The sequence below is a fragment of the Labrus mixtus genome, chromosome 23 (assembly GCF_963584025.1).
Source record: "Labrus mixtus chromosome 23, fLabMix1.1, whole genome shotgun sequence".
NCBI lineage: Eukaryota > Metazoa > Chordata > Actinopteri > Labriformes > Labridae > Labrus > Labrus mixtus.
In genome coordinates this window covers 11,162,523-11,175,378 of record NC_083634.1, presented here as the reverse complement: position 1 = coordinate 11,175,378, position 12,856 = coordinate 11,162,523, and the positions used below count along the sequence as shown (strand labels likewise).

The 12,856-nt window shown below is 39.8% G+C and overlaps 1 protein-coding gene across 1 annotated transcript in view; it reads right to left on the bottom strand.

Annotated features, from left to right (window-relative positions):
* Positions 1-1,451: 1,451 nt before the first annotated feature.
* The window catches only part of LOC132958319 (glucosidase 2 subunit beta-like), a 130,311-nt gene continuing 118,906 nt past the window's right edge, over positions 1,452-12,856 (bottom strand). Inside the window, exons 14-15 of the mRNA XM_061031068.1 lie at positions 4,288-4,387; positions 1,452-1,900 (exon numbers count right to left, since the gene is read on the bottom strand). Coding sequence (XP_060887051.1) covers positions 1,763-1,900; positions 4,288-4,387 — 238 coding nt within the window. The 3' untranslated portion in view covers positions 1,452-1,762. The remainder of the gene's footprint in view (positions 1,901-4,287; positions 4,388-12,856) is intronic.

The following is a 12,856-nucleotide window of genomic DNA, read 5'->3' as shown; positions in this document are numbered from 1 at the left end:
TAATAAGAATAGTTTGAGTTCACGGTACTCACACATCTTGTTCAATTTGCTGAAGTTACAGCCATTTAACTTCAGCACGTGTGTGTAAGTATGTATGTATGTAACTGTGTGTGTGTGTGTGTGTGTGTGTGTGTGTGTGTGTGTGTGTATGTATGTATGTGTGTGTGTATGTATGTATATGTTCATGTAGTAGATGATTGTATGTGTGTGTATATGTATGTATGTATATACAGTAGTATATAAAGTAGAAGGTATGTGTGTATGTATGTGTGTATGTATGTGTATATGTATGTGTGTATGTATGTGTGTATGTATATGTATATGTATATGTATGTGTGTATGTATGTGTGTATGTATGTGTGTATGTATATGTATATGTATATGTATGTGTGTATGTATGTGTGTATGTATGTGTATATGTATGTGTATATGTATGTGTGTATGCATGTGTATATGTATGTGTGTATGTATGTGTGTATGTATATGTATATGTATATGTATGTGTGTATGTATGTGTGTATGTATGTGTATATGTATGTGTATATGTATGTGTGTATGCATGTGTATATGTATGTGTGTATGTATGTGTATATGTATGTGTGTATGTATGTGTATATGTATGTGTATATGTATGTGTGTATGTATGTGTATACAGTATTATATAAAGTAGAAGGTATGTGTGTATGTATGTGTGTATGTATGTGTATATGTATGTGTATATGTATGTGTATATGTATGTGTATATGTATGTGTATATGTATGTGTGTATGTATGTGTATACAGTATTATATAAAGTAGAAGGTATGTGTGTATGTATGTGTGTATGTATGTGTATATGTATGTGTGTATGTATGTGTGTATGTATGTGTATATGTATGTGTGTATGTATGTGTATATGTATGTGTGTATGTATGTGTATACAGTATTATATAAAGTAGAAGGTATGTGTGTATGTATGTGTATACAGTAGTATGTACACATACCTGTCGAAAAACAACATACATACCATTTTTTTGACATATGTTGTTTTCTTCATTTTTCCCGACAAAGGTATTTATGACGATATACATACCTATGTCAAGAAAAATTTATGTATATATGTATTTGTGTTTATATGTATGTTTGTATGTGTTTGTATTAAAACATGAATATTTGGAAGGATGTCTGTACATGTACTTACAGTAGTATGTGTGTGTATATGTATGAATGTATGTGTACTGTATGTATTCATATATGTATGTTTAAACATGTATGATAGTATTGTGTCATTTTAATATTTGTCTATGAATGCATGTGTGTTCATGTCTTGGATAATATGCGAATGTGAATTTTCACCAGATAAGATTGTTTTTTTGTATGTATGTGAATGTACAGTATGTTTGTGTGTGTGTATATAATGTGGGTTTGTATGTTGTGCATGTTTTTGAGCAGATACAGAAATGATATCAGTCTCAGATCCAGTTTGTCTTTATTTATTCATACAGAGAAGAAAAAAATATAGTGCAGCAAAAGGAATACTTGTATACATTAAATCATGAGTACATCCTCTACTGAAATATGTAACAGTTAATGATAACTCCATTTGTAAAGAAGCAGTGTTACTGGAAATCTGATTCTGACACTAGCAAGACTATCTTGTAAGTACTGGGATATATATTCTGACAACACAGATGTTCGAGGGAACCCTTAGGATCCAAACTTGTCATCCCAGGCTAGCTATAGAGGGCTAAGTTAATGTAGGCAAGGGCAGTAAGGGAAAGGGTCACAGTTCACTGTGTATGCCCCGCTGCTTCAACACCGGCTGACAGGCCACAGGAGTCTGGAAGTCCATGATGTACTGGCATTTGCTGGGCTCCTTCACCGATCGCAAGGCTGTCTCCGTTCCGCATGTCAGAGTGACCTAGAAAAACACAAAGAGAGATAAAGTTAAGGTGATGTGGGAAGAAGAAGAAGAGCTGTAGTTAGCCTGAGTCAAGAGCTATAGCAGGTTTATCTCCCAAGAGGAGATCATGTCCTAACTTTTCTTTAAGTGTTTTTTTCCTGATCTTACACCATTTGTGAAAAAAGGAATGCTACAAATGATAGCATGCAAGAATTAAAGTACAACTGGAGTTGGTTGGGGTAAATAAATGATTTGTTTCAGAGGATAGTTTCATTATGGGAGATCAACATGAAGTCAGGAGAACATTCAGGGATGTTTTAACAAGCGACCTTTGACACCCCCTGCAGAAGAATGGAAGGGGAAAAACACAATTTACTTTTAGGGGTTTCCATAGCAACCCTTCACATCACACTGCACCCTCAAAAGAAAATCACTCTGGCAAACAAAAGCACCTGGAGAAGGAAGACTATGGGAACCTGACATGCTTGAGATTCAGGTAGGTACAAGTAATCATTTGGTTATTATCCCGTATTGGATTAGAAATCGTTTCTTGTTAAAACACTTAATATCTGGATGAACAGATATGTGTGTGTGTGAATATGACAGCTGCAGGTGAAAAAAAAAATAGTATTAGATATTATAAAGTCATAAATACATATGTGCATACATTCATAAATGTATACATAAAAGCTTATATATATATGCAAACATATTTGCATTCACACATGACTGTGATGACATTATAAAACAATGGCAGAGATCAGTTTGAATCTGGAGCCGGAGTCATGCTACAGCAGCTGTAGCTTAACTTACTTAGAGCACTTTGAATTTCATTAATTACTGAAACGCTCAAGTTCCCCCTTCCCAAAAGAGTCTTCAGCTGTACTGCATGCTGCCCGAGTTTAGATTACCTCCATATCCACCACTGTAACAATACATCACTGGTCCCACTTCTCCAGTTTAAAGACAGACGAGTGTTTCACCGCTGAGAGAGAGAGCACTACGCACAGATGAGGTTCAGCATTTCAAATATAATGAGCATCGACTTCTGACGAGACTTCATTTATGCCAACTGCACACGGTTAGGGGGTCGTATCAAAGGGATTCAATTTAGTCTCTTTCAAAGGGATCCCCTGGATGGCATGAGTACATAAATTTGTGAAAGACATCCATTGGACTCTGATTTGAAGAGGGGGCAGGCAAAGCAAATAAGATGATTAGAGGTGCTACATTTTTAATTGAGCAAATCCAACACAGAAATGTAAATGAATCTCATCAAAATGAGGTTATAGTGGGGAAAGAGACGCTGGAGTGACATTAACCATTAAAGCAATGCAAGGGGTAAAAGCGAGTCAGCTCCCACTACTTGGCTTTGAAAGAAACTCCTTTCTGCCGGTCTGCTGAGTGGGCCATGACGACTGAGTGTCTTTTACTGATCAAATAAGTCCCCATTGTTGAAACACACATGCGCAGAATGAGGCACGCAGAGAGCAGACCGGGCGAGAAGGCTACAACTTGTCCCTCATGAATGTGCTGAAAGAGGAGCTTCATTTGGCTGTTTTCTATCGAGCACCCAAAAGCAGTCAGGCCTCTTTGCTTAACGATATCATTAGATTTATTTGTGAGGTGGGTTGTCGGGTTGTTAAAGCCGTCGTGTTCAACTTCTCTGATTGGGGAGAGTGTTTTTATATAGTTTAGAACCTTTTGGAGCTCACTAAAAACATTTAGTTAAATGTTGTGGCTGAAGCATCTGATGATCTGAACTGTACTGTATCATGAACACTAAACACTTCTATGTTTCTGTTATGCTGCTAATATCTTCTGATATCTTATGTATTACGCCATACCAAATCAAAGGACTATTTTTTTTTCTTATTAAACTAATAAGTAGTGAACCTGGAGTTACTATAATTTGTGATAATTTCATTATCTTCTGTTTCCACGGTAATGCAAAGTCAAACCCTCCTTCCCTAACCTGTTACAGAGGCAGTTTAAAGTGGGTTGTTTTGTAATGTTGACTGACATTTTAAGTGCTGAACAGCACTGGAGACATGTTTTTACCAAAGGAAACAGGTTTTGTTTTGAGAGCGTTTACGGGGGAATTTAACTTTGGAACCCTGGAATGTCCACAATTGTCATAACAAATTAAAATCCAAACGGTATCTGTATCACATCTTTTATTTAGGGAAGAACTTCCTTTACTGCCTCGTGTATCCATCTGTGTGTTTGACAGCCTGTCAGCGTGCTTGTACCATTTGTTCATCTGTCTCTCTATTACTTTATTCATGTCTGCCTCTTTGTGCTCTCATATGCTCCCATTACTGATGAGTGTATGTGTGTGTGTGTGTGTGTGTGTGTGTGTGTGTCTCCTGTCTGTTTGTGTGTGAAACACATGTACGACTTACTGTAGTACTGCGTGAACCTCCTTGCCAGCATGGTTCTCCATTCTCATACACCATCTGACTGTACTGGTCCTTTGGAGTTCCTGCCCACATCCCCCACTTCCTGTAATAAAGAAAGAAAACTAAATGGTCAGTTTGATAAAAGTTTCTGTCTTTTTTTTCATGAAGCCAAACTTTAATCAGTCATTCAAACTAAAACTGGGGGACATATTTAGCACAGGAGCATTATCATTTATTTTGAACACCACTAGGTTTTTCTCCTGGCAAGATGGCCGCTCTGGCAGCAACCTCCTTTGGATGGCGTCCCCTCCTCTCTTACACAATGGAGGGGAAATATTAATTACCATTTAGTCAGAGTTAATTCTGTGTGCAATAACACACAGGGGAAGGGAGAAGAGAATATCTCAAGGCCAGTGGAGCCCGTCTCAAATGAGGTTGTGCCTGCCCAGTGCGAGCTAATTACATTCTCACCAAACATTTGGAGAACCAAAGCAAACCAGGGCGCCAGTGGACTCGGGCCAACACAGCTCACAGTACTGACAGATGCCACTTGATCACGCTCTCACCAGCTAACTTCCTGTGATCTTTTGTTGAACTTCAGCTGCCCCTTTGAGGTGGCGTCGAGTGCAGTCACGCTGCTGGCGAGTATTGATTTTTGTAAAAACATTGTAATCCTGTTAGAGAAGGAAATCTTCTCTGCATTTCTTGCATGGTTGATTGAAGATTGCAATGAAACGCTCTGATCTCCTGCCCTACATAGGCTAGCAACTCTTTTCTGTCTGAAGTGCTAAATACTCAAGAGGAAAGAACAAATAATGAAAATCAATGTGTTCAGACTTGTCATTGTTCTTTTAATCACCGTGGAGGAAAAAGACACTAAATGCTGTAAGTTTGGCATACTGTTATTTTAATCTGCCTAAGTGCTTTTCACACCAGAATCAAGCCCGTCACAAGTGCACATCACTTTATCAATGTCCCTGCAGTGACCTTTCCACGCAGGATTAGAGCAACTCTGTACTTTAAGTAGTGCTTTTAGCATTAAAACGCGTATCTGATGCTATTCTAAGGCCTATGACGATGTCCTGATTGGTTCTGTAATGGATCTTTATAGCATATAAATGCCTATTGTATGTTTTATATCTGGATTTAAACAAGATGACACAAGCCTGCATGATGTTTGCGGAAAGCAGAAAGTGGTTTCTGCCTCTTCTTTTGGTTTTAAAAGGGGCAATTTTTTGTTTAATGGGTGATGAAAAACGTCTTTGTTGTATCAGTTCTGATGAAGCATCACTCTTTACAGGAGGAGAAATATTACAACTGACGGTGATTTGGGTCTGCATTTTGTCTCAGCCTGGACTTTTAAATGCATTTAAAGCATGAGTCCGGCTGAAATCGTACTAAATAGAACTTGTCAAAGTCAGATTAACACACTGAGATAATGGAGTTGGAGATCATTTAACTCTTGTTCATGTTTAATTGGGGCCCTAACTGGACTAGGTGTTCTACAGCCCCTGCACCAAGCTTTGACCCAGAAGTCCAACAGCATACCAGAAGTTGCTTTGTCATCTGTCTCCAGATATCACCAAATACAAACCTCATCAGACCTCATCTGTGCCAGTGCGTAACCCAAAAAGTAAAAAAAAAAATCGTTGAGTATGTACAGGGCCTTAAAGTTGTTTTCAGAGTTTGAAGTAGAACCACCACTTTGCCATTGCTAACTTGCTATCTTATTAGCAAAACCAGAAGAAAGTCAATAGTTACTATTGGGGACGTATCGCCGTCTATCTGACCTTTTTTCCGTTAATTAAATCGATTCTACCTCGAAGCATGTATCTCAACCGTAGCTCAACCTAACTGTGCAAGTAAACATACTAAATAACTTATCAATTGCTGATAATCATGCCCTATAGTGTGAACATTATGCAGTACTGATAAGGATCAAAAAATAGAAATTGAGACCATAAAGTCGTTGGGAAAATGTTACTGGGTTCATCAATCTCCATAAACCAGAAGCTATACTCCACTAGTCTGTCTTCATAAACAGATGATGTAAACACACCTGAGTCACATTTCTCTTTGCCAACATTTCACTTACTTAAAATGGGCTGGTAGTTGAATGAAAGCAGGACCATAGAGGGCGTGAATCTAATATGACAGATTATAAAACTCAATAAATACACAGTTTATTATAGTGTATCTTGTATTAAACTGTGTCCAAGAAATATAGAATTTCTTTCCCCACTTCTTTAAATGCCGTTTCATTCTCATTTGACCTTGATGAGGTCCAACACGGAATCCTCTTTACTTTGAAAAAGCACTCTCCAGCTGCACAGACATGCGGCCGTCCACAGGTCCCTGAGAGTGCCTTCTTTTGCCATCCATGATGTGCATGGCTTATTTAAGATGCCTGAACGGGTCACTCGCAGGTGAATTGCTCGCACAAGTGGAAGCCAGCTGGGCCCGAGCGTCTCGCCTTTTTCCTTCCAGCCTGTTTGATTGGGTTTTAGCACTCTCTTAGTACCAGGAGGCCCTCAAATGGATTGCTGTCAGGGGCTGCAGACATGTCAAGCGGAGAAAGTGACAGTGCTTCAGCTCTTGCTGCTAGTTGACCAGCGATCCCGATGCGCATCACCTTCGTACCTCCTCGTCCGCCGTAGCTCCCATTGCCTCATGCCTCCGCCTGCTTCCTTCTTAATAATCTTCCTTAACTTCAAAGCTGTATCAGCATCTCCCCCACACCTCAGGAGGCAGCAACAACTCCATCACTTCGGTTTAAGTTATCACGGAGATTCAGCCAACACACTCGCAGGAGTTCCATTGTGGAATCATATTGACCATTACCTGTCAGAAAACCTACTCGCACTTCGTATTGGAAAGCCGTTTTCTTCAGCCAGTCAACAGTTATCACTAAACTAGTTATTTACACCTCTAAAAGAAATCCCAATTGGCCTCTGCTGCTGCATCATGGCACCTAGGTGCACCAACATGACTGTATGGAAGTCTGACCCTGACACTACAACACAGCAGAACCTAAATGTGCAAAATGAGCCCCCTGGCTTGATGACAACTTTTCTCATCCAATTCATCACAGTTTGGCTTAAAGCGGCCGCCACGATGCAGCAGGGATAATCTAGTATCTGAAGGTAACTGAATGTGTTTTCTTGTATCCTGTATTTCTGCACAACAGCATGATTCACACCTAAGAATTACTATTCAGACTCAGATGTTCAGGCGTACACCAGAGGAAACAGACACATTTCTGTTCTTCAGTCCAATAAGACCGCATGAATGAACAAAATTAAGGAACGTAAACAGATTAACATCGGCAGCGCGGAGTAAATTGCATCTTATCTTTTGTGGGAAATCCATTTCCGACCTCACGGAGACAAGAGAGAGGCCACGAATGCAGACTTCCTTTTGAAGATTAATGGTAGCAGATATTGAACACTGCTTCTTTTAAGGCCTAAAAACCTGGAGAATCTTATTTACTGGTATCTGGGTTATGATTCACCCTCTGTCTGGCCTCTTCTAATGCCATAAAAAGCACCTTCCATCACAGATAAACCTGTAATCGCAGCATATCTAGCCCGCTAAACCTATTATCCGTACATTTACTTTGCATTGTGGGTGAGATGGTGGGTTTCAGACATGCCTGGTACTGCACACATTAGGGAGGCAATCTCATTTACTTTTCTCTCTGAATCACTAAGGTGTGATTTCTATTGACACAGAAAAGCAGATGGAGTTATGATTTCATTACCTACACCTGGAAAAAAAACACAACAACCTGAAGAAAGCCAGAAAAGTAAATAAGAAGTTTGTGTAGATGTCCAGTTTAAAATACTTAGTTGGTTACGTTGTTATCAGAGTGCTCGAACTCTTTCACAGATTTCTTTTTCACACTCTTATCCTCATTAGGAATAATTAGCTTTAAAATAGATGATCAGCCTTCTTTTCTTCTTCTCAGCTCATTTAAGCTCCTCTTATTTCTTTTTTCAAACGACGCGGTCGCCACTGATTGTGTTTTAAACTTCATCGTGGCATTAATCCGCGTGCCTCGAGCGATAAATCCCGAAGATCCACGGCTAATCTCGCTCAACACTGAGAGGAGAGTACCCCCCCCGCCCCCCCCCCCCCCCCCCCACCCCCCCTCCCTCTCTCTCTCTGATATAGCCACAAATCAACCTTTCACAAGCAATTATCATTTGAACAACTCCACTCTGGTGTTTAAACAGCCCGCAGATACTGAGGGAGGAGAAACAAATCTGGGCCAGAAGTGCATTGATGTGTGTCTGTGGATTGTGTGCGTGTGTTTTCAGACCCTGGGCCTTCTCTGCAGAGGGAAAATGGACGAACATAACCACAGAGAAAACATGAACACAATGCTGGCCCCGTTTAGTACGTCTGTGGTTTCCCCAAGAAAACAGACTATTAATTTGCTTATTTGCCTTCAGAGCATCCGTTGTGTTTTTGTACACATTAGAAAGCTGATGTTAACTCCACTGCAGCATCAGTGGGTCTGCCTCTCAAACACAAATGCAAGCTGCATATTATTCTATATTTTCATGTTTAATACATGTTTGTATACAGGAGTCGTGCATCTAAAGGAAATACATTTTTAACATGGAAAGAAAAATACTTCCATCTATAGCTAAGGATGAATTCATACTTATAAATATATGTACTTAAACGTGATTGACTGCACATAACAGCATTAAGAAAAGTCCTCCATTTATTAAAAAGTGATCGGACAAATTTCAACAAACTGATCTCCAATTGATTTGTCGATTTAAAAAAAAAATAATGTGTTAACAACAGATATTTTTTAAAGGATAAGTGTGAGAGGTATGTGATTGGTCTGTTCAGGAGATCTCAGCACAAAGCTCCGTCTGTGTTGATGGGATTATGTTTGCTGGTTTAATAAGGGCTCTCTACCTCAGACCACATATGTGCCAGTCCAGCTTCTTTGTTTAAGCTGTAGCATTCAGTATGTTTAAGCAGTTGGAAAGAGTGGATTTATAGTTAGTCCGACTCAAACTGGGCTTTTAAATGTTAGTCGTTAGTCGGCTGAAATCGTACTATCAAATACACACATTTGGGCAAAGGTATCTGTATGAGGGATGAAAGAAAATAATCTGTTGTTCAAGCTGAAGGCAGCTAGCAAACACATCCCTGTCATTGGGGAATCACTGGTTACTGGAAGAAAACTGTGTAAAATAAAAGGTGACAATATTCCAAAACAGAGTAATAACAGAGTTTAGGTGCAGGACTGAACATTTTCTAAACATGAGCATCATCTCCCATCAGTTTCAGTCATTAAGAGGATGTCAACATTAAGACTGGGGCTTGAAATAAACTCCATTTATTTTAAGCAACTGTCAACAACCACAGGTGCCAGCTGAGCTTTAGATTACCTGTAAACACTTCTCTAACAACCAGATCCTCGCTCTGAGTCCTCACCTGTGTTAAGTTGGTGTAAAGTCTGCGCTTATTACCGTCACCTTCTCACTGTAGCATCCACTCATTAGCCGCCGCAATGAATTATCCCTCACAGCTATGCTTTTCTCTGTTTTAACAAGGGATCTGGGGCAGCAAGTTATTCCCCTCACTATGCTGTTAATGCGCTAATCATTTTTAAGATGAGATGCCGCGGCGCGCCGACAGGTAGAGCGAGCAATTTGGAGGCCACTGGCCAATTTGGATCCACTGAAGAATAAATGCCCCTCTCTCGCAGCCAAGCAGTGCCAAGCATCGCTAACCCCTGCCACTCGTGTAAGGTCACCAATCAGAAAGCGCAGACACTGCCATTACCGTGCCAGTCAGAGATGCTCCTCTCACCCTCCTACCACCCGCCGCTCGCAGCACCTTAATAAATAATTCATAGGCACAGTAACATGTGAAGGGCTCTTGCTCACTCAGGGCTTTGCTTTCACATGATTTCACACTCACAAACGGGCATTTATTTCTCTTTGTTGGTATGTTTTTCTGTATTGTAGGGCACAGAATGGAACACACTTATATTATTACAGATAATAACAGATGAGAGGATATAAATAATCTTCAGCAGGTCAACTATTCTAATAGAAAACCACTAAATGGATGTTTTTGTCTCCTGCAGCCATTCCTGTTTTCTTATGGATAACACGCTGACCAAAATAATTACTCTAAATCACATAGTAACATCAGCGGCACATTTTGTTTTCATAAACAGAACAGCGAGGCCATCTTTATTTTTTTTTTTATGTGTGGTTATAAATCTAACTAATCTATCTAAGGGTGCATATTCCATCCACACCCCCTGACAGACATGAATCAGGGCCGATGTCAAACCCAAATCAGTATTCTGTTAACACTTCACTTGTGCCTCATTAACGACGGGGCTAGATGTTGCCATGGCGACACACAAGAAAGGCTATCAGGGGTTCAGAGTATCAGCCACCCCATCCTTTACCCTCCACCCCTTACCACTTTAACCCTCTCCTCCAGAGTCGTTACCCTTTCACCCTGATGGCGGGATGAGGTGTGGGCTGCGGCTGGATAACAAACACATTATACACACAGTTATATAGGAGTTACATTTTCCTAGACAGGGGCGTTACATTCATTTAACAGCTGCCTGTCGGTGGTTGCAGCAGTACTGCACCCTGCTCCTCTCTCCAGTGTTGGGCACTAAACGACTGCCATGTTTCCAGGTAAGAGGGCCCCTCTCTCAGCTAATGGCACTCCAGCGAATGACCTTGACAGCTTGAAAACGAGCACATTAAGTAGAACACTTAAATGCATAATTATGCCCTTGTTCCAGTGGAACTGTCACCACTCTGTAGGTTAAATCATTACGGCTTAGAGGAGATGAAAATAATCAAATACTAAAAATCCCCCCCTCCCTTTTTTTTTTTTTTTTTTTGCCCAAATACCGATCAATGCTTAACAAGGGACGGGGGCCGTCTTTGATATGAGCTCATTAGAAGATGCAACACGGCCATTAGTCATTTTACTTCAAAAGAAATATGCATGGAAATATGATTTGGTGCTTTCCAAATGACAGTTTGATGAATAATTTAATCAGAATATAAAAATCATGTATATCAAATGTTTGAAGGACTGTCTGTACTGAGAAAACGTACATGCTAATGAAAATGACAAATATGTTTGAATCAGTATCGGTCTTCAGAACTTTTCAAACAAACATGCTGATGTTAAAGATATTCACGTACAGCACTGAAGAAAAGGATCAAACCATTTTACAACACATGAACAAATCCAATGTTTAAAATCACTGAGTGAACGGAAACATTTGATCATCTGTTCCATTTTCATCCTATAAGAGCAGAAGATTTTAAACGCCAGGGGGATTTATAAAAAAAGGAAGGCCTTGCACCAGAAACAAGCATGAACAGATTTCACTAATTGGTAAATGACTCTTTGAAAGTGGTGTTATTTCTACTCACTCAACTTTAGTATCATCTGCTTTGGTAGTTGTTGACCTCAGGAGACATTATTTTTGTGTATGCAATTAATTAGCATGCCATTAGAGTCCCATTCAGCATTAGCACAAATGCTATCACTGCTCAGTATTGTTGATTCCATGTTACTTTTCTTAGGGGGCCCAATAACGGCACACAGTTTAAGTAAAATCTAGAAAATAATAGATTCCAACATATAAGAAAGTTGTGTTTTTAGCTCTCCCCTGAGTGAGCCGATTGTTAAAGGTCACATATGATCCTCCTTTTCTACAAGTTTAAAAAGTCTCAGAGCCAAAACATGTCTGTGAAGTTCCTTGTTATAAATCCACTTTGATCCTGTATTTGATCATGCCTATAAACCCCTCTATTTCACCCTGCTCAGAACAGGCTGTTTCTGTGTCTGTAGCTTTAAATAGAAATAAGCTGTGTCTGACCACGCCCCCTCTCTGGAAGGACTTGGGTGGCTCTGGCTTTCTCGCTTCATGCCCTATTGTTTTCAGTGAAAAAGCAGACTCAGAGGGCGGAACAAACACCTAGCTGTGGGAGTGTCACCCACCTGGGGGAGGGGTTACTGCCCTTTGTGATGTCATGAAGGGAAAACCTCCAAACGGCCTGTTTGAGCACACATTTTCCAGGATGGACTTTTCTCATAATTTGGGGGTTTGTAGACAGACTAGGGAAGGACACATATTAGTATTAGAAAAACATGATAAAGTGTATTTTGGATAATATGTGACCTTTTAGAGATGTTCAAATGTATCATTTCCAGTTTCAATCTCAAGTTGATGTTCAATTTAGGACTCCCTTGAAAATTAGATAATACATCTCAAGGGGCTATCCTTCTATATCATTTCAAATTCAAATTCAATTTCTTTGTGCTCATTGGTAACCTGCTTGTGGACTTTTACAATAATACTTTTACAGCTCCCTCGCGATCGCTGCGCAATAAAGTGGCGACCTAACGAGATAATTATCCACAGTGCTTTTCTCCTCTTATTTAAATAAACTGCAGAAAAACTGCAAGTGTACATGAATTAATCGTCGGAAAGGGACTTGGTATCATTTTCTTCAATGACCCTCGTTTCTTTAAGACTTTTTAAAACAAAACG